The 26,352-nt window shown below is 43.5% G+C and overlaps 5 protein-coding genes across 7 annotated transcripts; 2 read left to right on the top strand and 3 right to left on the bottom strand.

The window, feature by feature from the left end:
- Positions 1–487: 487 nt before the first annotated feature.
- Positions 488–5,006, bottom strand: nop56 (NOP56 ribonucleoprotein homolog). Its single transcript, XM_079747514.1, has 12 exons — positions 4,951–5,006; positions 4,217–4,306; positions 4,014–4,128; positions 3,624–3,785; positions 3,261–3,459; positions 2,972–3,159; positions 2,518–2,669; positions 2,227–2,327; positions 1,779–1,927; positions 1,473–1,594; positions 1,127–1,249; positions 488–884 (listed from the first exon to the last, which is right to left on the bottom strand). Exons 1-12 carry the CDS (start codon positions 4,951–4,953, stop codon positions 669–671), a joined length of 1,620 nt encoding a protein of 539 aa, XP_079603640.1. The 5' UTR covers positions 4,954–5,006; the 3' UTR covers positions 488–668.
- A 1,590-nt stretch (positions 5,007–6,596) lies between these two features.
- On the top strand, positions 6,597–7,521 carry mlnl (motilin-like). The gene is made up of 4 exons (XM_079747949.1): positions 6,597–6,721; positions 6,867–6,968; positions 7,155–7,260; positions 7,437–7,521. The coding sequence occupies exons 1-4, from the start codon at positions 6,602–6,604 to the stop codon at positions 7,445–7,447; spliced, it is 339 nt and encodes a 112-aa protein (XP_079604075.1). The 5' UTR covers positions 6,597–6,601; the 3' UTR covers positions 7,448–7,521.
- A 6-nt stretch (positions 7,522–7,527) lies between these two features.
- On the bottom strand, positions 7,528–17,807 carry LOC307083914 (retinol dehydrogenase 12). The gene is made up of 6 exons (XM_079747948.1): positions 17,583–17,807; positions 15,718–15,957; positions 15,069–15,158; positions 9,409–9,597; positions 8,933–9,042; positions 7,528–8,382 (listed from the first exon to the last, which is right to left on the bottom strand). Exons 1-6 carry the CDS (start codon positions 17,737–17,739, stop codon positions 8,203–8,205), a joined length of 966 nt encoding a protein of 321 aa, XP_079604074.1. The 5' UTR covers positions 17,740–17,807; the 3' UTR covers positions 7,528–8,202.
- A 1,202-nt stretch (positions 17,808–19,009) lies between these two features.
- On the top strand, positions 19,010–22,442 carry aqp7 (aquaporin 7). Of its 3 annotated transcripts, XM_079748711.1 has the most exons (7): positions 19,010–19,263; positions 19,377–19,425; positions 20,410–20,536; positions 20,769–20,906; positions 20,997–21,115; positions 21,560–21,777; positions 22,138–22,442. In XM_079748711.1, the coding sequence occupies exons 2-7, from the start codon at positions 19,420–19,422 to the stop codon at positions 22,406–22,408; spliced, it is 879 nt and encodes a 292-aa protein (XP_079604837.1). In that variant the 5' UTR covers positions 19,010–19,263; positions 19,377–19,419; the 3' UTR covers positions 22,409–22,442. The 3 variants fall into 3 exon arrangements, with proteins under 3 accessions (XP_079604837.1, XP_079604836.1, XP_079604835.1); XM_079748710.1 differs by having other exon boundaries at positions 19,010–19,425; XM_079748709.1 differs by having other exon boundaries at positions 19,010–19,425; positions 20,769–21,115.
- A 1,583-nt stretch (positions 22,443–24,025) lies between these two features.
- On the bottom strand, positions 24,026–26,113 carry tpgs2 (tubulin polyglutamylase complex subunit 2). Its single transcript, XM_079748712.1, has 7 exons — positions 25,943–26,113; positions 25,731–25,810; positions 25,506–25,593; positions 25,252–25,392; positions 24,840–24,953; positions 24,571–24,734; positions 24,026–24,260 (listed from the first exon to the last, which is right to left on the bottom strand). Exons 1-7 carry the CDS (start codon positions 25,998–26,000, stop codon positions 24,039–24,041), a joined length of 867 nt encoding a protein of 288 aa, XP_079604838.1. The 5' UTR covers positions 26,001–26,113; the 3' UTR covers positions 24,026–24,038.
- Positions 26,114–26,352: the final 239 nt, after the last annotated feature.

Genomic DNA, 26,352 nt, shown 5'->3' on the forward strand with positions numbered 1-26,352 from the left:
ATCGCAGTTCACTTGAACACTTACATAAACACTGGTTGCCCTATAAATTAAGGGGAAAATGGGAATAAACAAGGGTTAAATCATCCTATATCTAATCTCGATTAGACAATTGTGATGAGCCAGATAAAGGGTTTCCAAATCAGTCACTGCGCTATTTTTCCAAAAAGAAATGGCTAGAGACCTGGTAAACCACAGGAGTCTGTTCTTAAAGTATTATGTAGTTTTAGGTCTTGAAAAAAGATGCAGATGAGCCAATAGTTGCAAACATGTTACAGGATCAAGCTCTGGTAATATGGAGCAATATCTTGAGCGAACGGTTTCTGCCTGCAAAACGTTGAAGGTGCCTGCCTCAAAAGTGAACCCATGCTCAAATGCTGTTCACAACTATCCTATTACGGCTAGCAATAATTCCATGCTCTGAGCTTGAGTATTGTTTATCATCTACCAAGATAAATGTTGACACTGACAGAGGACCCAGACAAATGACTAAAAATGTCACATGGCATTTATTTACACGGATAGAAATAACTTCAAGGCACAATTCTGAAAAAGTGAGTTGATGTTTTCCATTTATATAAAGCATATTACACGAAAGTCACTTGTTGGTCATTAAGTCCAGCAAACAAAATGCATCAAAATAAAAACTGTACAGGTACAAAGTAAATCATCTATTCTGCCTTGATCTTTTTCTTCTTCTTCTTCTCAGTCACAGGGGTCTCAGGTGCCTCCTCGGTTTCCATGGCTTCAGACTTGCGTTTCTTTTTCTTCTTGGCGGGGGTTTCCACTTCCTCGGCGGCAGGAGCCTCAACATCGTCTGGAGTCTGAACTGTCTCAGCCTTGATTTTCTTCTTTTTGACTGGTGTCTCAGACTCTCCATTTTCAGCCTGAAAGTTAGAAAATATATGAAGGTAGCTTAGTGAAACTACCAAGTGTAAGATCACAACTGTAGTATCCGCAAGCTAATTGATGTCTGACTCGCTTCAGTGATTTGGCCCACTGAATGGGACCAGCCAATGGTTCGGAGTCATTTTGATATGGCACGCCGTATACTGAGATAAAACCAAGTGGATGGCAAGATCCCAAATCAAACATGCCAGGAAAAAGCAAGCAAAGCACTGGTCATTACCTTTATCTCTGCGGTGCCGTTGGCTCCACCATTTGCCTCCTCATGGAGTTTACTCTCACGCTTCTTGCGTTTCTTTTCCTTTTTCTCCAGCTTCCTCTTGATCTCGGTGGTCACATCAACGGCCTGTGATGCAGAGGATACAATCAGTATGCAATACAAGAACTTAACAAGCATACACCATCATGGCACTCGCTGTGTCAGGCTCATTAAATCATTTTTGTACCCCCAGCATTTAGTCGGGGCAAGAGTTGTCATCACTCACAACGGTTAGGCGAAGAATTTAGCCTCACTATAATTTTCCTGCTTCTACTGGGCGGCAACTGTCACATGTGAGAAGACTCTTTACCTCTTTCATTGCCTCCTTCATGACATCAACGTTCTTCCTGGGGAGGTCACCAGTCTCGTAGAAGGACAATCGCTCCTCTACCTGGTTGCGGAGCTTGTCACCAAACACACTTGTAGGCACCTCTGTAAAACACCACAATATCAGTCAATACGGGCAGCATTGAGTTTTCGCATCCTTTGTAAGCCAAGAGACTGCTCAGGGATAAAGCTATCATCATCGTCAACCCAAAGGTTGAATAGTGTTGACGAAAAATATCGACATCATCGCCACCATCTAATGTGGTTTAAAGATGCAGCCTTGACTCACCAGAGAAGCAGTCTATGCGCGAGGCGATGGTGCACTTGTTGGCCAGGTATCTGGAGATGCGGCCCTTGTTCTTTGCAGCAGCGCGACCAATGAATGTTGAGTGGAAGATAAGGCCGTATTTGGGAGTGTTGCCACGTGTCTTCAGCGCTCTGTTGATAGGATGCTTTGACATTTAGAACAGGCAAAATTGCCAATTGATGGAAAAGACTACACACTTAAAACCCAACAGGAGAAATCTAAGACTAGTCTATCGACTAGTCGTGTTCCTCTACCTCAGTGCTTTAAGTGGCTGCTCAGACTTTGGGGGTGCATAAGGACATGAGAAAGAGATCACTCTGGAAGTGGTTACACAAAAGTGTCCATCTCCAGTCACTCTTCTCTGCTGCGGCCCATCCCTGCCATCACTGCAGCCACTGGTTTCCCCAGCAGGGAAGGGTTGCCCCAGTACCTGAACAGGGCTTTCTCTGCTCCCAGGATCTGGACAGTTGACGCTGGGTATTTGGCCAGATTGGTCAGGCTTCCAGCATGTGAAATTAGTCGAGCTCCCACCTGAAATAAAGACAAACGTGCATCAGAATGGCAAACCCTTTGATAAACGCCGGTTTGGCTTCTAGCTAACAAGGACTTTCAGCACCTAATTGGTTTCTCAGCACAGTTACTCAGGGGATTGACAGATTTGGTAAAACATCATTAGTCCCAACTATCGCTGTGTTCATAATTTCAGCAGATCTCAACTCACTACTTCTCCGATCAAGGCGGCTAGGTTGGGGGCCACTTGGCTCATCCTGGAGCGCAGGTACTCCTGCAGCCCCCGGCGGTAGTCTGCCAGGGACACCACGCGGTTGGAGAATCTCTCGATGTTGATCAGGTCGATGGGAGATATGTCCATACCTTAACGCAAAAGAATAGGCAGTGTGAACAGAAGCTTTGAATACAATAGCAGTATCCATTCAAGGCATGATAGAATGGCCTTGACATCAGTTTTTCCATCTCTGGTCAACAGATGCAAGCTTGTTTCTCCCGACAGGATCCGCAGAGAGGGCTTGTTCCTTCACTACAGGTTTATGAGAGCTATAATAATTTGCCCCTCTGTGTTAGACACCAAGGACACACAAGAAGTCCAGGGTGGGCAAAAAAGGGGCCATATGCAGTCATCCAAATACTATAATTACTCATATGCATGTATAACTTACCCATGGAGCTGCGTGAGGCGTCCAGGATAGCCTGGGCCTTGGCACTGTCCATCACCACCTCCTCCAGGCTCTCTAGACTCTCCTCAGAGAGCTCCTTCCTGTTGCCAATCAGCTGGGTCAGGCGGCAGTATGTAGAGTTGTCTGCAACGATCTTGATCAGCTCTGGGAAGTGGTAGCCATACCACTCACTGGAGGGATAGAGAATAGTCATTAAGACATTGGTCGTCTCCTGAAAGCCATGCCATTAACAGATCTGAAGGCTGTGACGTAGCAATGGCCAACTTCTTACCGGACTCTCATTGAGAAGGTGTTGATGTCCTTGTCGAGTTGGTCAAGGAGAGCAATAGACTGGATGATCATGTTGTCCGCTCTGTTGACGTTGAACTTCACCTTAGACCGAGAGTAGCTGTGGCCTAGACCCAGTTGTGCCTTGGAGGCGGCCTGGGCAGTCAAACCCTTCACCAGCGAGTGGAAATGCAGACGAACACCTGAGAACAGTGAAAATGGGTCAGACATGTCCTACTGCAAGAGAACAGAAGGCTGTATTCCTGGCTGTTTCAGGTTTTCAGTATAAACCATCACGAGTGTCTGGGTAATAAACTTCATCACAACAGCCCAGTCGGTCAAAAACCAGTCAATACAAACACCTCACCTCTTAAGATCTCTGCCACCACTCCCCCTGTCTGGATGGAGAACGAAAGCTCCTCCTGCAGGGCTGCACCTATCTTTGAGTCTGACACCCCCAGCATGGACTTCTTTTTGGATTCAGGCATGTTTGTTTCAAGAAACAGCCTCAGGTCAGCGTGAACAACACCTGCAGGGGTTAGAAACGAATTGATTTTAGAAATCCAATTCACAGGGTCAGGTGATTGCTTTAGAGCAGAGAATTAAATAGGCATATATTCCACAAATTATTTTACACTTGATCGATCCGGATGTTCAGAATATTTGGAGGTTGTCAGCACAGGAATTCAGTGGATTGACAGATAATTCATCATCATAACATCCGAATCAAGTTTGATGCATAAAAGGTGCTTTTTACCTTCAGAAATAGCGTTGATGTTTTCCAGGGCACCCTGTGCCGATTTGAAAGGGAAGAAGGCCGCCAGACTGACCATGCTGGTGAACTTTGCAATTTTGGTCACACATTCTTCCACCTGCAACAACCGGTTTAGAATGTTAGTGTCAAGAAAGGCAGCGAATATCCAAAAAATGTCTCTGGGTGTGGGTGGCTGCGTCGTTTACCATAGGAAGAAGCATTCCGATCTCCTCCACTTCTTTCACCGCGAACAGCGCATAGCCTGCGGCATGTTCGAACAACACATGCAACTGCACCTGAAAATGTTCATTATGGTTAATAATTAAACGGGACTGAAGGGCAATAGCAGCGATAACAAAATGTATAGCCAATCCACGATCTATAAAAACATTACACGTGGCGGAAAAATGTATCGCAAAAGTATCGCCATAACTTTTATAATTAGGTAGCAATTCAATCCAAATGCCTAAATGAAAGAATACACCCAATGTAAAAAAGGTGCATTGGTGAAGCTTGACCACGTTGCTCTAACGGCACCCACGTGGTTGCCTGAGTTGGGCCTGTTGCTTCAATAGCTAGTTAGCTAGGGAGCTAAAGTGCGCCACACGTTGCTGCTGTACTACAAATAATCCCTAGGCACAGAAGACACCGTATTGACATTTAGTCTAGAATAGAGTAATGATTGAGTAATAATTACGTTCATACCATGAGATGGTATGAACGTACAGATGGCGCATACACGGTTACTTAAATACTCATACGCCATATAGGTTAACATGTGCATGCCTTGCCATGCTGACTAGGCCCTGACATTAGTAAATCTAAAAATACATCAAACACGACTCTTGGAAATTAGATAAAAACATCATGCAACTAGAACGCATAACTGGATGTAATCCATGAAAAACAACACTACCTCCCATATACACACATCGCTTACCATGATGAAGACGACTCTGCTGCGACACAGAGTACGTTCCGCTACCTCTGCTTCGTTATAATGGAAAGATCTCTACCGCTGCACAGTTCCTAACCCAGTTTATACCGCCTTCATCTCGCGAGATCTGCCCGAAAGTTGATTTCATACGCCACCTATTGACCATGTCAATTACTACAGGCTCAAATACCGGGGGTTAGTAAAAAGTTAATGAGTGTCTTCTTCTGTTCACAGAGCAAGACGCACAAAATATATGGTGGCGTGCAAGTGTTTAACAACATCAGTTCCTGTAAAAGCATTTTATTTCAGTTCATTCTGACAACAGTCGCAACCTGAACTGCAAATTTGTTTTCAATTAAGAGAGGAAGTATGTTGAGTGTTATATCTGAAACGAACACATTAAATTCTCCACAGCTACCCGTTTCCAGGGAATGGACGCATGCAGGTGTGTTTGCAAAGAAAGGAATATTACTTTCAGGTCATAAACACCTAATTGGATAGAATATTAATAGACTAGTTAGGTATAGGACCTATACCACACACACACACACACACACACACACACACACACACACACACACACACACACACACACACACACACACACACACACACACATACACACACACACACACGCACACACGCACGCACGCACGCACGCACACACACACACACACACACACCACATTCAAACACTAGTTGGCTATACTATCTAATAACCAACATATAGCCAGGGCTTTGAATCTTGACGAAGATTCAAAGCGACAAAGTCAGTTATTAAAATAGGAAGGATTCCCACCAACCTATTCACGTAAATGATCCCAATATTTGTCTTGCCAGGGATGGGGTCAAGATTCAGAGTGGTCAGTTAACACCCCTAATAATAAGGATTCCTGAGCAATATTGTGGTTTCCATGTTTGTGGAGGAGAGCACTTGAGGAACCTTGCTGAGCAGTGGATCTGAAGGGAGAGGGCTTGGGAGCCATGGGGTAGAAGAAGCCTTCATATACGGGCTGGCTGGGAGCTGAACTGACACACGCTCTCCTCAAAGCATACTTCATCCAGCGACTGACCAAGGCTTACACTACACGGGTGAGTATGGATGAGCTGGATCTGTCCTTCTTTCTTTCTTTCTTTCTTTCATTTTTCTGTCTTCCTTGGTTGTCTGTCTTGTTCTGTCAAACCTGCATTCCTTCTTGCTTATCTCAGTTGTATATCAAATGTTTAGAGCTATTCCCCGTTTCACGCTCTGAAGCTTTCGCTCTCTCTATCTTGAGGACAAGACTTATCTCATCTTTTGTCCTTGACACTTTGTTTTATAATTCTGGATCACACTTTCTATTATATTATTTGTGTCTTTATCTATAGGCAAACCAGAATGTTCCAAGGAAATTACATGAAGCCTTAATGGCAACAATGCATTTGTGTTTAATACTCTTTACTTATTTTGGCTTATAAATAAAGCTTGACATGCTTATTTGCATAGCTACAGGATAAGTTACTAAGCTTGTTGTGTGTGAGAGCTACAATCATACCATGTGACTCCCGGAGGTGATCATCCGTGATATGGCAGAGGAGAGAGATTAATGAAGAGAAAGTTTGATAATCTGATGTTTGTGTGCATGCCATTGTGTGTGTCACCAGGAAGTGCAACATGAGTATGCGTAGGGCAGTAAGTGGCTGTGTGCTGGTGATCTGTTTGGTAGCCATGATGGTGGAGAGCACAGAGGGACACATCACCTTCTTCAGCCCCAGAGAGATGATGCTGATGAAGGTAACAGGACTATACTTGTCTGTCTAAGGAATGGGTCCAAGCATATGCTTTACCTTACCCATATCTTATTGTGTGTGTGTGTGTGTGTATGTGTTTGTGTGTGTGTGTATGTTTGTGTGTGTGTCTGTGTGTGTGTGTGCTGTAGGAGAGAGATGGTAAGAAGGTCATGGAGCCCAGATCAGAAGATGGTCAGTTCCAAGAAGCTTCCCTCCCAGAGCTTTCGGAGACTGAAAGTGGAGGAAATCCTGTGAGCACTCACAAGCAAACATCTTAGCTTACATAGACATAATGTAATATATAAATGTTTGCCTTCACCAGGGGCTTTGTGGAATGCTTGTATATCAATGCATGATAATGCACTTTTATCACAATTTATATGGTGTCTGTTGGCTTCCTGACACATTTTTCTGTGTGTATGTGTGTACGACAACAGGACAAGACAATTGAGATTGCTGTGCGCCTTTCAGCCCAACAGTTATACCATGTGACTCCCGTGCTGGAGGAGATCATCCGTGAAATAGCAGAGGAGCGAGAGAAGGGTATGGTGAATTGAATGGTGGATCATGTAAAGGAGGTACAGGAGCATGGAAGCAGAGCATAATCAGAATTAGCTCTTGGTAGATGAAAAGAAAAGTGAGGCTAGATTGGATGCATACCAGTATGTCTAATTACTGCATTTCTCTGCTTTTTCTCTCCCCTGTCCGGGACCCTGAAGTTAATAAGTGAAACCGAAAAGATGAAAGGACAACTTTAATTTTTTACCAATCAACACTTATTATGTATACATCTGCAAAAATCAACCAATAAAAAGGAGAATGATTGTGTCACCCTGTCTGACGGCTTGGCCTTTGTTGGAGTGTCACCATTTCTCACATTATATAGATATATTTTAAAGTAGAGTAAAGTAAATAAAATGAGCAAATGCAATCATAATATAATTCCTTTTTTACATGTAATTATAAATAATTAGACTCCCAATAATTAGAATAATTTGATATTAATTGAACACAAAATTGAAAATAGCACATCAGTGTGGATAAAATAACTAGAAAAGAGTAATGTACCAAAAAGTAAATGCAAACCAGCAATATAGATTACATGGCCCTGTTGAGTATGTTGAATCATTGGGAAATGGTTCAATAGTCCAGGCCACATTGTTTATTATCTTAACACAACCACAAATCTTAAAGCTGCAGTGTTTACACTTTAGTGGCATCTAGCGTAACAGATTTAGCGACAATTGATTGAAAATGAAAATAAGAATCACATCAAATATGTTTTGTTTAGACTGAGCCCTTAATATCTATAAAGGGAGCAGTTCCTCTTCCACAGAGCCTGCAATGTTGCACTGACATATTTCCTCAGTAGCCCGAATGAACAAACAGCTCTAGAGTACACACATATATATATAGCTTATTTCACCTCAATACTCTGTTTTCTACACACCATAGAAGAACTGTAACCTGGTTTCAGTCATCAGGCTAGAGTTTTGACGTCAGTCGATCACTGATCTCATAGTCCTTGGCTCCGAGGGCGGGGTCTCTTGCCAGAGGGGCAGGGAGGACTAGAGCGCAATCACTGTCAAAATACTTCCCTGTAATTCCCTCGGTTTCCTCAGAGACAGCACAGTATATAGCACTCGCCGCCCCCTGTTTTGCATACTGGGAATGGGACGTAGAATTTATTATTTTATTCTGTATGTATGTATACACAAATAATTAAACACACATAATTAAAACACACACACACACATACACTTTCATGGTACCATGGTACCTGGTTCCAAGTCGCGGTTTCTCATGACTTTTGTTCATCAACTCCAACCATTTTTTGTTTCATAGAATACATAAACGGGTTAGAAATAATATGTGGGCTATGTTATTACATGCTTAATGTATTTTAATATACATAATTATTCCCAAAAAAAGGACAATGTTTGTTTAATGGATTGTTGTTATTAGTTCTGCAAAGCACAAGCATTAGATCGACCAGCATAACCAAACTATTTGCTTATCTGACATGCATCTTATCGAAACAAATCACAAAGCAACTAGTTATTTTTCACTGGTCCAGAAAGGTTAAATCTTCAGTCTTTAACTGATTGTGCTATTGTGTGTGCTGATTGTGATACATACTCAGCTAAACTATTCGTCATACGTCAACTACGTCAACTACGTCAAACACGAAGGAATGTTATTCATTTACACTCACCTTGAAAAAGAAGATTCCAATTAGCTTGAAGATGATCTGTACTGAAGCACTATAGTGTCTTAGCACTGATGTCATAACGTACCCAGGGTGGACCGAATTTGCAGTGACACCTTTTAAATAGAAAGTTAAATATGATGCTTCATGAAAAAAGATTAGAATCATACATTTATTTTTAATTTTCTGGTTTACCTTTTCTTAGTACCAAAATTACTTAAATCATCTTTCATAGTCTATGTATCTCTAAATTAAAATTATAAACGTTTTCATATTATGCTAACAAGTTATGCAAGTTGAATAAAGCCTGTCTTTATCAATACTGCAAGCCAGCATGGATGTCTGCTTCAGCTACCCATCAAAGGGGATTTTCTTTAAAAAATCAAGCACCCATAGGAGTGTGGTAAGAGCAGGCAGCAAGGGGTTCAGACAGCACAACCCACAGATAGGAGGGAAGGGAGGAATTAGTATTTGGTTCATACCTGACCCATTTAGCATTCGTGCCAACTCGTTGGTGCATATGATTTGGTGCAGCTTGGTGTTGTTATAGACGTGGTCCATCTTGTAGGTGAGGTCTTCTCCCTTGAAGTGGGAAAAGTTCACTATACCCTTGAAGTGGTTTGACGAGCAGACGTTAACGATACGCGCTGGGGCTGATCGCTTCAAAAGATCTGGAGAGTGAAAGAGCAATAGCATGAGAGCCTTCATCCTTGTTAAAATCGGCTGAATCTATTGGATTTACCTTGCCTTACAAGTTTAATAATAATAATAATTACAATAATAATAATAATAATAAATTGTTTTTTCACAGCGCTTTTCTTGGTACTCAAAGACACTTTACAAAAAGAAATACATTCAGACAGTACAGACACAGTACAGGCAAATATACAACACTACAATAATATACAACACGTTAAGAGAGAGAGAGAGGGTGAAAGGATGATTCGTCTGATGTTGTAGGTGGTCCTGAAGAAATGGGATTTAAGCTGACGTTTGAACGAAAGGAGTGTATCAGAGTTTATTGCGTTACAAGACAAGAGATGTAGAAGTGAGCAAATCTGAAAAAATGTCACAGCAATGAAACTGGTGATACAGCGGCAGCCTTTTTGGATGTTTATGAAAACGCCACAACAGCGCTTCCAGAGTTACTAGCTGTAATTGTATTAAACCCCTGCCATATTATATAAACGGCTGAGGCTGGCCAGACCCAGGCCAGTATAACCTGATATCTGTGTGAAAGGGAGGGGGGCCGGTCGATATAAAAACAAGCTTGCAGATTTGTCTGGTTCCAAGGATGTGAACCAGTTTTTTTTTAAACACAGAATGGTTGACCATGGATTCATAAAAGGGCCAATATTTAAATACTGCGACTGTTTACATTCTCACCCAATCCATCCCAAAATAAATATGATTTGATTTAGGATAGCTAGGAAAGATTAGGTGTACATATAATTAGCAATCACTCAAACAAAAACAAAAAACTGAAATGTGTAATGTGAAATGTATAGCAGCATAGTGCTGCTTTGGTGGTGCATAGTGTATTATACGTATCACACTACTCAATTGCAGCTTTAAGCTAAAGCAGTTTGAATGTCGGATTTTAAAGGCCGTGTTGCAGGGTTTATTTTCCAACGAATTTGTGCAAATTGCTTGTTGGTAATAAAGATTTAAACTGTTATTTATTGTATTTAATGTTGCTAGGTATCATAAAACGGAATGTAATACGAAAAAATAGGTACTATTTTAGCGGTTTGCTATTGATTCTCATTTCCCCCAGAGTGCATTGCATGACGTCACGTTGGGAGACACGGACCAAAGCCGCATTGAGACCCTTGAGAGTAGAGACTAGTAAGAGAGTGTTCAGCAGATTATACAGATACATAGATAAATACATATATATTATATATGGTTAGTATATGCTACACGTGAACCTCCTAAGATGGCGCAATTTGATTGGTTCTCTATCTCGGGATATTGGGCAATATCCCATGATTGACATCTCAAACTCGATGTTTTCATCACAAAATGTCCGCTAATAACAACAAATAAACTGCTAAAAAAACAAATAAATCCCTGCAAAAAGTTATCTTGCTAATTTTTGGAGTGTTCACGTGTAGTATATACTAAAACATTTAATCAACAATTATTCACCTCAGGCTCCGTGAATAGTGGAGAATAATTGTTAATTAATAGCCTAGACAGATAGATAACCTAGTCAAGTCTTCATTAATACCAAACGACACAAATCGTCGGGAATTCATTTAGGTGATTCGGCTGACACAGTATAGCCTACAAGATCACACAGAACAAAGGAGACAACAAGTCTTACTGGACGTACACAAAATACATCACATTAAAACTAGACACATGCGTTGATAGAAAGATAGATAGACAGATAGAAAGATAATTAAATATGTTCTATTATTTTCCTTGGAGCCAGCCAGTCCTGTGTGCGTATGCAAATTAGCCATGTGCGCCTAACACAAGAAAGAGTTGTGGTGTTTGAATGGAAAACATGTTATATACTGTTATGCCTTTAGGGGGCGCGGTATAATCTAAGTAACTGTGTAACCATGAGTTGCCAGACAAGATGAGTCTGTAAGAGGAACAGACATGTTCATGTTGCTGTACGCCTGCTATTAAAGTAGCCACGTTTCTATGCATATTCCTCCCTGTCGTTTTTCATCATAAGTATCCACACAGTCTGTAGAGACACAACAGACGTAATGTTGAGAACTCATACTAAAAACGGACAGCAAGCGAAAGCTAAACCAGACAGTATCAATCACATGCTTTGGGTCCATTCTAACTTATGATAAGAGGTTAGTCTTTAAATCTTTGCAGTGACTGAATGTTGACGATAAAACAGATTGTTTTGCATAAGATGAGTCTGTGCAGCTGTGCGTGTTTCCTTTCCGGCTTCGGCATACAGCATGGTTATGAAGGCCTTGTGGTGAGTTGTGGACGCATACTGCAAAATGTATATCGGTATTGCGCAAAAATCGGGAGATGGGGACCCCCGAATATATGTTAAAATGTGACTGCATACAAATGTGTCCACAGACATGGTGACTAATGTACGATAGTAAGCATATATCAAAAGGCTATTGGCTTAAGCAACACCAGTAGAGGCATATACTTTCCCCTAAACTTTTAAACGTTGTGAACGTGCAAAAACATAATTGTATATTTATGTGGCATTCAGTCCAATGCTTAAAATATATTGTGGCGACCACGGGTGTGGGCGCCATGTTCCGGAGCCGCGGGGATTCTGGGAGTTGGGGTAGTCAGTTGACAAAGGGGGTTTTGTTAATTTGTTCTGTTGTTGGGGCTAATTTCTCGGGATGATGTGTGTTAATTGTGTGTTGTTCCATTGTTGTGTGATGTGTAGTGTGATCGGGACCATTAGTGAGAGTGTTGTGTGTGTTGGTCAGGTGTCCCGTGTTTCTGTTACGTTCGGTTTGTTAATAAAGGCAGTCCGTAGTCGTGCGTGTATGGGGCACGGAACTGCATAATTGTTCAACCTGGGCTCCCGTCTCGTCCTTCCCGTGCTGCTCGCCACATTGGTGTCAGAAGTGGGATTGGCCTGCGCACGCGGATAAAGGATTGGGATTGACGGTCGAGCCCATGGAAGCCCCAACTGACGCCGACGCACCCTGCGTTGTGGGAGCGCAGCGGCCCACGGACAGAGAAATGGCAGCGGTCAACCGCCCCTTGGTGGCAAGGACGGCAGTGAAGCTGCCGAAGTTCTCCGGGGCAACGCAGCTTGAGCCGTACCTTACTCAGTTCCGGCTTGTTGAGTGGCACAACGGCTGGGGTGCCGGGGAGGCGGTCGTCCACCTAGCCCTGGCGCTGGAGGGGACGGCGGTGCAGGCGCTCCTGGACCTGGCCCCAGAGGACCAACGGGACCTCCGGGCCTTGATCCGGGCGTTGGAGAGGCGTTTCGGGCAGCGGGCGGCCGTGAACGACAGCCGGGAGCTGCTAACCAGCCGCCGCCGCCAGGAGGGGGAACGGTTGGGGGTCTACGCAGCCGATGTACTGCAGTACGCCCAGCGGGGCTACCCCGACTTCCCTGCTGCGGCTAGGGAGGAACTAGCCCTTCATGCGTTCCTTCAGGGACTTTCCCCGCCGCAGCTGGGGCAGCACGTCCGCCTCATCATGCCCCCGACCCTCGATGTGGCCCTCGACGTGGCGGAACGGGCAGAGCGGGAGTTTTGCGACCAACCCAGCCTGCAGCCGTCCACGGAGGATGATTGCCAGGACCAGTGTGGTCCGGTCAAGTACTGCTGCCGCCGCTGTGGTGCCCGGGAGGACGCGGCTGGGACAGCCCTCTCCCGTGGCACAGTGGCATTCCAGTCCGGGCAGGACAAGGACCGGGTCCGGAAACCCAGGAAACCGGACCTCGAGCCGGAGCAGTGTCGGTGGGTCATGGATTGCGGGCGCCGGCGTGGCCGTCGGAGGGCCAGGCGTCGGAGAGCGGCGGAGGATGGGGTGAACGGACGGCGCTCCAGCGCCGCCCTACCGCAGGAACTGGTGGGGGTCCCGATGGCGGTGGTCCCCGACCACACCCCCAGGACTAATAGGGACTGTTGGAGACGGGCGTCCCAACCAGGGAGGAAGGCTGCGCCGCAACGGGGCCGCCGCTGGCAGGGGCCAAGGCGGCGGCGCCGACCCCCTGAACATTCGGGACTATGTGTTGGGTGTTGGGGTCGACGGGACGTCTGACCCCTAAGGTGGGGGCTGTGTGGCGACCACGGGTGTGGGCGCCATGTTCAGTTGACAAAGGGGGTTTTGTTAATTTGTTTTGTTGTTGGGGCTAATTTCTCGGGATGATGTGTGTTAATTGTGTGTTGTTCCATTGTTGTGTGATGTGTAGTGTGATCGGGACCATTAGTGAGAGTGTTGTGTGTGTTGGTCAGGTGTCCCGTGTTTCTGTTACGTTCGGTTCGTTAATAAAGGCAGTCCGTAGTCGTGCGGTGTATGGGGCACGGAACTGCATAATTGTTCAACCTGGGCTCCCGTCTCGTCCTTCCCGTGCTGCTCGCCACAATATCTTTGGCATTCAGTAGGCCAATGCTGCGGTAAAGAGTGTAAAGTATGACCAAGTGTTTCTTTCTGTTCAATAGATTGAACTTTATCTATCCCCTGTAGGAGAAATTTGTTAATGTTTGTCCCTGTAAAACAATAATGGTAAAAAAAATAAATACAAAACATGACGGTAACTAAGTAAGTCAAACCGTCGAATCTGAAGGCTCTACTTCCCCTAACCACTCCCACCAATGCAAACCGAACAGAACTGAGTAGGGGAGGGCCTAGCCTAACTAGTGAACGACCCAGAGAAACGCAACGCAAATTCAATGTGAACATGTATGTAAAATCCCGGACGATTTTGAAATTCCGCCACACCTTTTTTTTTTAAAAGTGTCTCAAAAAGAGGGCATGTCCGGGCAAAAGAGGACGTTTGGTTACCCTACGTACGGGACCCCATTTGATTCCTACCTGTTCCACTGTTAAATAGCGGCCCAAATTGGCGGGGGCTATCCTGGTAATTTGCGTGTGAGCGTGAGCATGGGTTGAATTGCGTGTGTCTCACGCCAAATGCGTGAGACTGAGAGCCCTATATTTGTGGTTCTTGCCACCTCAGACGCCATAGTTCTAGTACTAGGCTGAGGCTACCTTCCACCACGTCTCCCAAACGTGACGTCATTGCCGAATGCTTAAAAAACACCCGTTACTGCCAAAAACGACAAAAACTGGACTGTAACACTGTGAGTGCTTTATCTACCCATTTAGCAGATTAACCATTAAGCATACACTCAGGAACTGAGTGTACTATGATTTGTACAGTTACTGATTACACAGCCTGATTTAAGCATCTTGCCAGAGCCCCCGCCGACCTACACAAGACAAATGCATTGGAGATGAGATATACCATCTATGAAATCTCAATTCAGCTCCAGCTTTGGCTCTCTATGGTATTGGTTATTCAGAATATTTGGGTTCATTAAAAATAATGTGTCATAAATTGTGACCTTCCACCAGCCACTCTGCAACATTTTATATTCTTGTTATACAATGCAACTTCGAGATACTTTCCCATATCATGGTTTCTTCTTAGGGTGAGATGCGCCAGATGACTTACCAAGCAGCAGTTTGGTGAGAAGGAACGGTCCAAGGTGATTAGTGGCAAAACTAATTTCCAGCCCGTCTTCAGTGATCTCCTGGGGCAAACCTTGATTCAGAAAAAGAGAGCTCATGGTTACATGTGTACATTGTTTAAGCATATAATGCAACACTTTCATCCTTGTTTGATCTTTCTCGACAAGTGGCATCTTTTAGATTTGAAATATGTACGTTCACAAAATGAAGGAATGTTTGCGGGTAGCATTCTAACCAGGCCCGCCGCTCCATATACGCAGAGAACGCAGAGTGCGTAGGGCACCAAGTACCTGGGGGGGGGGGGGGGGGGGGGGGGGGGGGGGCACCAAAAATTATGGTTTGTAAAATAAATTAAAAAATAAAAATAATTATTACATTATTGAATTAAAAAAATATATAAATTAGTTATGAAGAGGCCCACCGTTGTTTTTTCTTAATTGCATAACCTATCACTCAATTTCGGCAATTATATGTTTTTACCTAATATATAAAAAGAGGCTCCCCCCCCCCCCGCCCGCGTAGGGCACCGAAACGGCCAGCAGCAGCCGTGATTCTAACCCTCTCTGTAGTGATGCGAGATAGAAGAGAAAGAAGAGCAATGATGTCTGGTTCATGACTGGTTCAGGACTGACCTGACGCCCCAGCATTGTTGACCAGAATGTGAAGGGCCTTCTCCTCCTTGTTGATCATACTGGCAAACTCCCTGACTGAGCTCAGGGAGGACGTGTCCAGGGGACGCAGATGGACATCTTGGTTATTGGTCAGCTCTCTTATCTCTTGAACAGCGGCACCACCCGCCTGCTGGTTTCTGCAAGCCAGGATAACACGTGCACCACGCCTTGCAAAGTCCAGGGCGATATACTTGCCAATGCCTTTAGCCGGAGAGAAAGTAAGAGCAAGGTCGGAGGGAGGTTTAAGGACAGGGCATAATGTATATTCAGTGTTTCCCCTAGGATGGAGTTGCAGCAGCGGAGGTGAAATGTTTTTTTTTTCTGCGCGCAAATTTTTTTGTGTGCTCGCAAAGCGCCGGGAGGTTTCTGCGTCTGCCGGCAACAGAAGGGTGTACAGTACATTTGTGCACAGTAATGAATAGGGGAAATATGGAGAGATTGAACAGATTACAAGTATAATCTTTAAAACCATTATTTACTATTACCATTATTATCAACAACCAACCTATACATTAAAATCACGTAACACAAATACGACAACAATCGAAAAAGTCTGTGCCTCAAACCAATGCATCTTCCCACTCCCTCCCCTCTCCCCATCACAAAGGTTGTAGTGGGACCATACAGAAGCCATGCCTCTACGGAACGAGTTGTGGGGCTCTAGAGTCAATAATGGCGACGCTATTGAAATTTTACCATTGGTCGTTTTCAGTTTTGCACTTTGCAGACGGTCCCTAAGCTCGCTGAAAGCCGACACCTCATAGAAGCCAACGCAATTCACCGTTCGCTAAAGACGGCTTTTTTGGATGAAAGCAATGTTGTAGCAATGCTGGTTCTCTGGGTTACTACACTTAATTGTGTCGCAACGATGTTTCACTGATGATCTATTGAACCGCAAACTCCGAATCTGCCAATTAATTTCCAACTTTACAGAAGTTCCTCTCTGTTTAAATGCTCACAGCGTGAATTGACCTGGATATGAAGCGTCCGTAGCGCAAAGTAACATTTGTTTCTAAAGAGAAGACGGAGCTCTCCTCTCCGTTTATATGCTTTACTCAGGTGTGTGAATTGACCTTGATATGAAGCGTCCGTAGCAAAAAATAATATAACATTAGTTTTTTTAAGAGATAAGAAGGAAGCTTTCCTCTCCTCTCCGTTTACATTTAATCACAAGTGTGTGAATTGAACTGGATATGAAGCGCATATCCAGCGTCCGTAGCGCACGGAATGTTATATTATTTTGCATAGCGCAAAATATTTTAACATTTGTAATTTAAAGAGATAAGCTGAAGCTCTCCTCTCCTCTTGTCAAAAAGAGGAAATTCGGCCGTCATATTTCCCCTATATGCACCTAGCAGCGGCGGTAAGGTTTCCTGGTTCTGCAATTTCCTAGCTGAGAAGCACATGAAGCCTAACCCTTCCAGTATGTTTTCCTTTCAATTCCACTGAACCCTTGGTTTACCGACTGCTTCCAGATGTAATTGCTTTCCCGGAAAGCCCCTCTTTGGTTCATAGGAAACATGTGCCAATGACATCAAAGTTGTACCGTCCAAAGCAAAAATAGAGACTTGGAAATTGTAAACAAATAATGAATGACTGTAGGTTCAGCCGTATAATGCATAATAAATAACAAGCCTACTTGCTTGCCGCAGCAACGAACAACGAAAATTAATAGTATTATTTAGTTTATATACTAAATATTACTATAGTTTAGTTACTAAAAAATAATTTCAGTGTCATAAAAAATAAATATCGAATCAAATATAAATGACTTAATGCATGCTAATTTCATTTCTATGGTCAAGATATTTCCCTTGATTACTTACCTGTATTAGCACCCGTAACTATGGCAGTTTTCCCCTTCAGTTGCACAGTACATGCATTTGGTTTCCAAAACAATCTCTGCTGTAATCGCAGTCCCAGAAAAAAGGTTAAAACTGACCATAACGGGTTATGGAAAACATCTCCCCAGAACCAAGCCATCTAGTCCAAAGCGTGAACAATTGATTGTGCGGCGGGTTGTGTGTTCCCAGATCGGGACGTTCCAAGGGTCAAGGCCAAGCCTGCATTGGAAGGTACTTATGTGAAACAGAGCTGTATCTGCAGCTGCGACAGGGCGGGGGAAGTGCAGTGCCTCAATCGCGCGCGTCGGAGCGGTCTCTGTATGTTTCAGTAGTTCACTTGGTCTTGAGTTGAATAAATGTCTGTAATTAATAAAATCCATTGGCCTGTGTGTATGTGTTCTGTAAATAGACAGAAAAGGTAAAGAAAATATTTGCAATGATACAAAGAATATCATGAATTAATTGTTATACCTAACATGCGATAGGCCTACATAATAATAACAAAGCGAACGGACGACTCAGCTCTGACAATATAGGCCTAAATGATTTTCATTAATAAGCCTCAGATAGGCTCGCTGTAAGGCTTACAACATTTAAACGAAATCCGGTCATGATGAATCATCTTCCACAAACTAGGCTATTCCTAAACCGGTTGCCTTTATTACTAACCCTTACTTCGATATTAATCACACAACGTACATCATATACGATTATAGATAGCCACCGTTTACAGTTTGAAGATGCGATGGGCTGACAAAATGTTCGTCGGCGGTTCGCCGCCGTCTTTATTAGACGTAGGACCTAGGATATAATTATAGCCTAGGCTGCTACATTAGCTGAGTCCCAATCTCGTTAGGCAGGCTCAACATTGCTGTGCTCGCTTCATAAGCCTGTGAAGAGTAAAGTAGTATTTGTACTCTGTTTTCTTTGTTTCTGAGTTTAAAGTCTGAAAGTCTTTTCTACGATTAAAGTCAGAGTTCCTTAGAATTCGGATTTTTCTTAGATTAAAGTCAGAGTTCCTTAGAATTCGGACTTTTCTTAGATTAAAGTCAGAGTTCTGATATTAAAATTCCGAATACTGACTTTAAATATGAGAAATCTGACTCCTGAGATTAAAGTCAGAAGTAATATTTGGCTCTAATCCTCTTCCATATACATTTTTCTTGTATGTCATAAATATATGACCCTTTGAGACTCCGAGGCTACGCAAGGAGTACCCTGGTCATTGTCATAGAACAACCATCCAACCAACCAATAACATGCCTGAACCATTTAAATGGACCCTCCCCTATCTTCTGTAACGATAGCAGCAGCTCAACAGAGGGCCCCCACCCACAGAGTCACAGAGGATGTGAAACTGAGGTCGTGGAATGGAGTCTGTGTGACTCACAAGAGGGGCTCATGAAGGAGGGGGCTTAGCAGGGGCTATATAATGTTCCCACAGTTATTGTTGGGGTGCGTACTACATGGAACAGAAGAATAAAGCCGAGGAGAAAACTTTGGAAATGTATTTAGTTGAAGTACAGATATAGCTTATGTATTTGTTTGAAGCGTATATTGCTGGCCAGGAAGTTCTTTGGCAAATGGACAGGAAAACGGGGACACTCAAGTCAAGATTTAGAACCATGCTCTTTTTTCTGTGTTGAAACCACATGATGCTATAGTAAGTATTCTGGAGAAGGACAAAATGAAGGATTCAGTAGAATCAGTAGAACCAAGAGAGGATCAGCAGGAAAGGGGTCACAGATCTCGACCTATGGCTTGTCTGCGCCACAGGTTAATTCGGGTTGGACTGGCGGAGGCCCTCTGCACCTATGTTATGATGGTAAGATGATTGCTATCAAAAAGTAGTGTACATATTTTTATTAAGAAAAGAAAAACATGGCTGTCAGTTAAAACGTTGAACAATGAGAAATACAACAGAACAGTGGGGTTAAGGGTGTGGAGTATATGTTTACGAGTTTATGGTAACTTGGAGAGGTTATGGAGTTTGGCTAGCCAGGTAAGGCGCCAAGTTTAACATCAGTGTCATTCACCTTTGACCTGACCCTATGATAACCTAGGTAACAAAAACATCATGATCTTGAGTACACACACACACACACACACACACACACACACACACACACACACACACACACACAGTCACATGGGTGTCACACAAGTCACATGGTTTGGCTGAAGGGTGGGGATTGGTCAATGGTGGTTGTAATCAAGGAAGGGGCCGTTTGTCAGTTTAGAGAATGTTAGGGAGGTGGCACTCGGCCACATAGAGAGAGGGGCTGCAGAGTCACATGATGTCCATCTGTTGCATCAATCTTTATACTGCCACGCACACAAACTTGCATGCATGCACGCACGTACACACACTGGTTCACATGGGGATTGAAATGAGTTCAAACTCACAGGTCGAACAGGGGTTCCTATAAACACATGTGCCCATTAGATTACTAATACTACGTTAACGTTTGTAAAACTAGGTAAGGGTTTACTTTCTAAACTGCACTGAATTTGAAAACAATTCTGAATCCTGAAAACAGTTAGTACCAAATAAAACTTTATTTAGACAGTGACAATACCAAGGCAATGTTGCGTTAAGTTATGTGTTGTTCTAGTAGATAAGGTTTTTGACATCCAGCAAAAGGCTTCAGTGTTCCAGCCACAAGTACACAGTCTACCTGTAGTCATCTCCTAAATGTTATGTATCTAAAAAGATACAATTGTAGGTTATTAAAAAAATTGGATCAGAAGGTTTTACATGACAAGGGAGCTAAGGCTATTTTGAATAACGATCATAACCTTTGTTCAGGTGTTTGGCCTGGGCTCAGTGGCACAGGTGGTCACGGGCCATGGAGCATTCGGACAATACCTCAGCATCAACATTGGCTTTGGCCTTGGAGTGACCATGGGAGTGCATGTTGGAGGTTCAGTCTCAGGTAACATTTTGAAGGTCATTAGCATAGGTAGAGTAAAGAGAAATAATGGACACCGACATCATTTCCATAACACTGATAACATGACTATAGTTTGGTGTTTCAGCTTTTACTATTCACATGCAAACACTGAAGAAATTAACTCGCCCAAGAGAACCAGTAGCACCACCGAGAGCAATGATTCTGTGTTGATTTAGAGACGCGATATACAGCATGTGTTGCTTCTCTTCCTCAGGGGCTCATATGAATGCAGCAGTCTCGTTGGCCATGTGTGTGTTTGGCCGCCTTGCGTGGAAGATGCTCCCTGTCTATGTTTTCGCCCAATTTCTCGGGTCGTTTCTGGCTGCGGTGACAATCTATACCGTGTTCAATGGTAAGGACCGCTGTAGCCATTCACTCTTGTACTGTTGTTGGATCATATGTAGTTGGATTGAATTGCTACCTTCTACTCTATCTATTACAGATGCCATCTATGACTTTGGGGGTGGGAACCTGACCACGACGGGCGCTAAAGCCACCGCTGGGATCTTCGCCACCTACCCTGCCCCCTACCTCTCTCTGCAATCTGGATTCATCGATCAGGTTGACCTCTGCACTCCTGTTATATACTGTACAGAACATACTGTTCTGACAGGGCGTGCACACTCTACCATGAACCGATTTGTGATTGTGCGTGGAGGTTGGGGCCGGATACTAGGTGGAGTGGTGGCAGGATAGTGTTGTGTGTCAGGGTGTTAAACTTCAGCCAAAAGGTTGTGGGTTCGAAGCCAAATGTCTGCAGTGTACCTGTAGTAGGCATCCTTCAGCAAGATGCATACCCGCAACCTGCTACTTAAAGGTCCCATGACATACCACCAGGTGTGAGTGTCATCAGCCGTTACAAGCCGTTTTGCTCACACTCACACCTGGTGGCATGTCATGGGACCTTTAATGATCTGTGACGACCTGTACCTGCATGACTGTAGGTCACCTTGGATCTCCGACTCAATAGTAGGACCATATCATGTGGACCTTTTACTGTTCCAGGTTTTGGGAACGGCCATGCTTCTGCTGTGCCTGACGGCACTCTCTGACCAGAGGAACAAGCCGGCAGCGAGGGGCAGTGAGAGCGTGATGGTGGGCCTCCTGGTGATGCTGATTGGCGTCTCCCTGGGCAGCAACAGCGGCTACCCCATCAACCCCACCAGGGACCTGGCACCCAGACTCTTCACTGCTGTAGCCGGCTGGGGCCACGAGGTCTTCAGGTGATGAGGAAGGAGATGATAGCGGCTTTGAATTAAAAGTCCTGTTTTTAAGGATGTTGGCACATTGACCCGGAAAATATTAGGCGTCTGGTCTAATAAACACTTGTTAGACAGTGTTTGCAGCACAGTGTAACACTACCTTTGTGCCATATATATTTAGCAGCTTTGGCAGTTTAAAACCATTCCTTCATTTTTTTTACTTTGAGGTATAGCCATTAGCCATTCATTTACTGAACCATTATAACTCATTAAGTTGACAAATGACAAAATAGACAAATCGATCACATCGAACACACCCACCATCACGTGTCAACAATTGCTTAGATTCATACATTTTGATTTCATTCACTCTCCTTGCAGAGCCGGAAACGGGTGGTGGTGGGTGCCTGTGGTGGCGCCCTTGTTAGGAGGTGTGATGGGTGCAGGACTGTACAAGGCTCTCATAGAGCTTCATCACCCAGCCATTGTGTGTGATCAGAACGGCCATGGAGAGCAGGAGGAGATGGATCCCCTGGAGAAACAAAGCCACGCTGATGTGTGTGTGAGAGACACTTCCGGGGAAATGTGTGACAGCTCACCTGGACCTCTGTTACGCTTGAGTGAAAGAGAAGAAGCTAAATATATATCTTAAGCATACATGTTAGACATTAATTGACTAGTAGATTGTAGATTGAGCAGGATAAGTGCGCAAGGAGTGAATAATGTCCCAAACAGTGACTTTAATTAAGTGACACAGAAATGTATTTGTTTTATTATAAATAAATGTAGGCATATACATTTATACAGTATGCATTAAAACAGGTAACCTGTCAAGGTACCCGTAGAGCAAAATATTAGGCATTTACATTATTTATTATGGGACAGCTTGAAGCCAAAGTATGAACACTGTGTGTCTTAGCCAATCAAGCGCCAGTGAGATTTAGAACAAAAGGAAAGTGTCAATGAAACAGCATCTTTCCTCGGATGCAAAGATCTTGGGTTTTGGGGGCGGGACTCTCTTCATGAGGCAGGTTAGAAGCACCTGCACTCCAAGTCAGAGATTGGACAAACTGTCCTGTGGGATGAATAAGTGTATGAACTAATTTTTTCTTTTGTTTGACGTTTGTCTGCACTGTGTTTGAGACGTCGAATACTGAATTAAACATCAGTAAAAGGAGTCTCACATGAAATAATTTGGTGGCATGAAGGCTCACCCTACATAAAGAGACAGTCTTTCCTCAACCAGAGCGAGAGTGTTTTACCACTGGTAACCCAAGCAGGGCCTGGGTTGGGTAAGCAGCTAACAGCCAACGGCCATGCCAAATGTGCTTTGAATAACTTGTTTTCTTTTGTTTATTTTTCACTGTAAAGGAAATACCAGGTAATCTTGTGTGCTATTAAAATCCTTCAAGCTTGAAATGTTTATTATGATATGACTTCCCTCCTACAATGCTTGTTACTTCTCTTTTCCTATGTGTTTACAAGACCAAAGATACTTAATCCCTGCTGGACATTGGCCTGGTCTGGATAGATATTAATTTTTCCTCAACCCATCTTTTGATAAATAAAACTCAATTTTCAACCCTTCATTTGCTTTTTGAACATGTTTGTTTCAGAGGTGAAGTGAATCCTAAACGTAAACAAAGCCCATGTACCACCGACCCCAGCGCCCTTTTCAAGCGACTCGCGGGGAAAAGTCTTTGTTCTTCTCTTTCTCTTATCTGCCGTTGAATGGGATTTTCTTGGTCCCCCTACAGGCGAAGTGGTGCATTATGCTTAACTGATATGGCATGGCCCTTTCTGCAAACAGGCTGAGCTATAAACGTTGCAAATCTCAACTAATAATTCCAACAATAACAAGGCAATAATACACAGTGAATACCTCAATATCAATGGGGTTCTTCCCTAGCGGCTAGCCACAATGAGACCACCGGAGGTCAAGCTTGCGAGATTTTTAACAAGATTTTTTTGTCCGTGCCAAGATCATCAAAATCAATAGAACATCCTCCAGAGCCAAAACAATTACAAATGTATCAAAACAAATATCTACTGTATTCAAACATGTGAACAGTAAGTCTGGAAAAAACATAGTTCTCATGCTGCCTCTAAAACCTTATAATACTTGAATAGCTTATAGAATACCCTTGTGGAATAATTATAGCTTGTATGTCCTTAAGTATTATAGTGCACTGTGCATTGAAACATATTCAACCAAAGGTTTTGGATAGATTATTTCCGAGGTTGAGGGTCATGCAAAAAAAGGTGCATACAAACAGGGTTTCTCAACGCCGGACCACAGCATGTTTCCCCACACTGACATGACCCTTGGCCGAGCCCCCAGGACCGCTCTGGGTCGACTGCTTCTTCTTGGGTGTGGCCACTTTGGATCTGCCTTTGAAAGCCTTGGTGGGGTCCAGCTTGTTGTTGAAAAGGGTGTCCCCCGCGGGGTCCACTGGGCCCAGCTCGCGTTGGAATGTTAGCGGTGGATACAGAGACTCCCACTGCTGTAGAGGGAGAAGAAGAAAATAGAAGGTTCTCCAATAGGGACGATGAGGAAAGAATTGACCCTTTCTCAAACCCAAACTAAATGTATGACGCAGACTCTTAACACATTGAATCAACATTTCTTCATTCATCTATCATACGGTTGACACAAAGATAAACATTATTGCTATGATCATTTTCCAGCCAATAATAATTAAGCATAATAGAGATCTTCCCAATGTCGAAAGCCTTAAAAATACATTTAAGAAAAAAACTGAAAAAAACCCTGATACATTCAAGAATAAGATCATCGTCTGGGGGATCCCTTACCTTGGCCTGGGGACTGGCTCCATAGGGGGTGAAGGAGTACTGCCACTCAGGCAGGCCCAGGTGCGTGAGCATCAGCCGGTAGTAGGACGTGAAGGTGGGGGTCAGATAGTGCCAGTACAGGGAGCGGTCAAGGAACCAAATGTGACTTTGCTGGGCTACAATCCCTGGGGACCAAAACACAGATTGTATATATTTTTCAACTGTTTTAATGTACAAGGTTTTTGTGCTATTATATTAGTAAAGACAATTAAACATGAAGAAAATAAAACCTTGGCTGCAGTTTCTGTAGACCAGGCATACTTTTCCATTTCCGCCACAGGAATCCAGCTCAAAGATCCGACTCCGAGAATCAAAATGAGGTACAGCAGGACAGTCTTCTGATTCTGTCAAAATGTCGTTGATGTGTTGATACAATAATGAATGTACAAATGATTAGGCTACATGGTTCCCCAGATATTGAACATAATGCGTGACCACCATTTATAGTTTGCTATATTTTTTATTACATTTTTTATGACCGTATACTTATGTTACCTTCTAAATGTAAATAATTCTGACATATGCAATATGCGATATATGCATTCATTTCAACTCAGACATAAAACAACATACAACCACCATCTCGGAGAAATTCTCAAGGAAAGGAAACTCTACGGTGAGGAATAGGGAGGTTAGCTTTACCACTTTCTGTGCTGCCCCCATCCCAGTCTAGGTCAGCAAGTGTGGGGGCATTAGGCAGGGAGAAAAGTGTTGTCGGGGGATGCAGCTGTCGTAGCCTTACCACACTGTTAATCATCATGCAACCGACTGGCACACACTCATCTGTAAAAGGGGAAATACATATTTTCAAATATTCAAATCCATACATCATGGACATTATAATACACGCACTTATGTTTGTAGAATAGTCTTTAAATTGGACTTAGACCACCTACTATCAAGTGTGACACTCCATGTGAGTGTAAACCCGTCGGTTGTCAAATAGAAATCTCGCAGATCCTCTGGAAGAATGCATGTGTTTTTCTGCAGAGAATTATAAGTGAGTCTTAACGACCCGACCATTATATTACACATGCATACATCGAATAGCACATTAAGACCAACCAACATTTAAGTACGCTATTACCCTAATCTTTGTGTGAATGTGGTTTGTTTGTCACCTGTTCCCATGACAGCAAAGATCTCTTTTCTGCAGGCTCCCTCTCAACAAACCGAGTGTCTGCAACGCCAGGCATGCTCTCTGGAACATATTCAAGAGTATTGTTATACAATATAAGTGTGAATAGCAGCGGTCGTACCACATCCATTCAGGGCCAATGTTTACAACAACTGGCATTGCGGTTTAGTGTGCAGATAAAACAACAGTACACACCAAGTATTCGGGTAATGCCAAGTGTAAGTCTTTCAGCAACACCTTTTTTCTCTTCCATATTTATTATCTTATCAAGCTCTCAAGATAAGGCAAAACCTTGGAGCATATTATTTATCATTGACCAGCTGACAACAACTATACGACGGCAAATCCAGAGCAAATCGATATAGTTTCAGCATCATTCGCCGGTTCTTCTTCTTATTTTTGACATACTGACATTACCGCCACCAATAGAGCTGGAGTACACACAGCCTCAGGACCAGTCCAAAATAAATCTGGGAAATGTAGTTCAAAACGAACATACTTCAAGGCAGTAAATTCAACCAATAGAAAGAGAGAGAGAGAACGGCGAGAACAGACAACAACCAATCGTCTTTTGTGTCCACAGTAAATGGCGGGACTTGTTTCCC

This window comes from Pollachius pollachius (genome assembly GCF_949987615.1).
Source record: "Pollachius pollachius genome assembly, chromosome: 12".
NCBI lineage: Eukaryota > Metazoa > Chordata > Actinopteri > Gadiformes > Gadidae > Pollachius > Pollachius pollachius.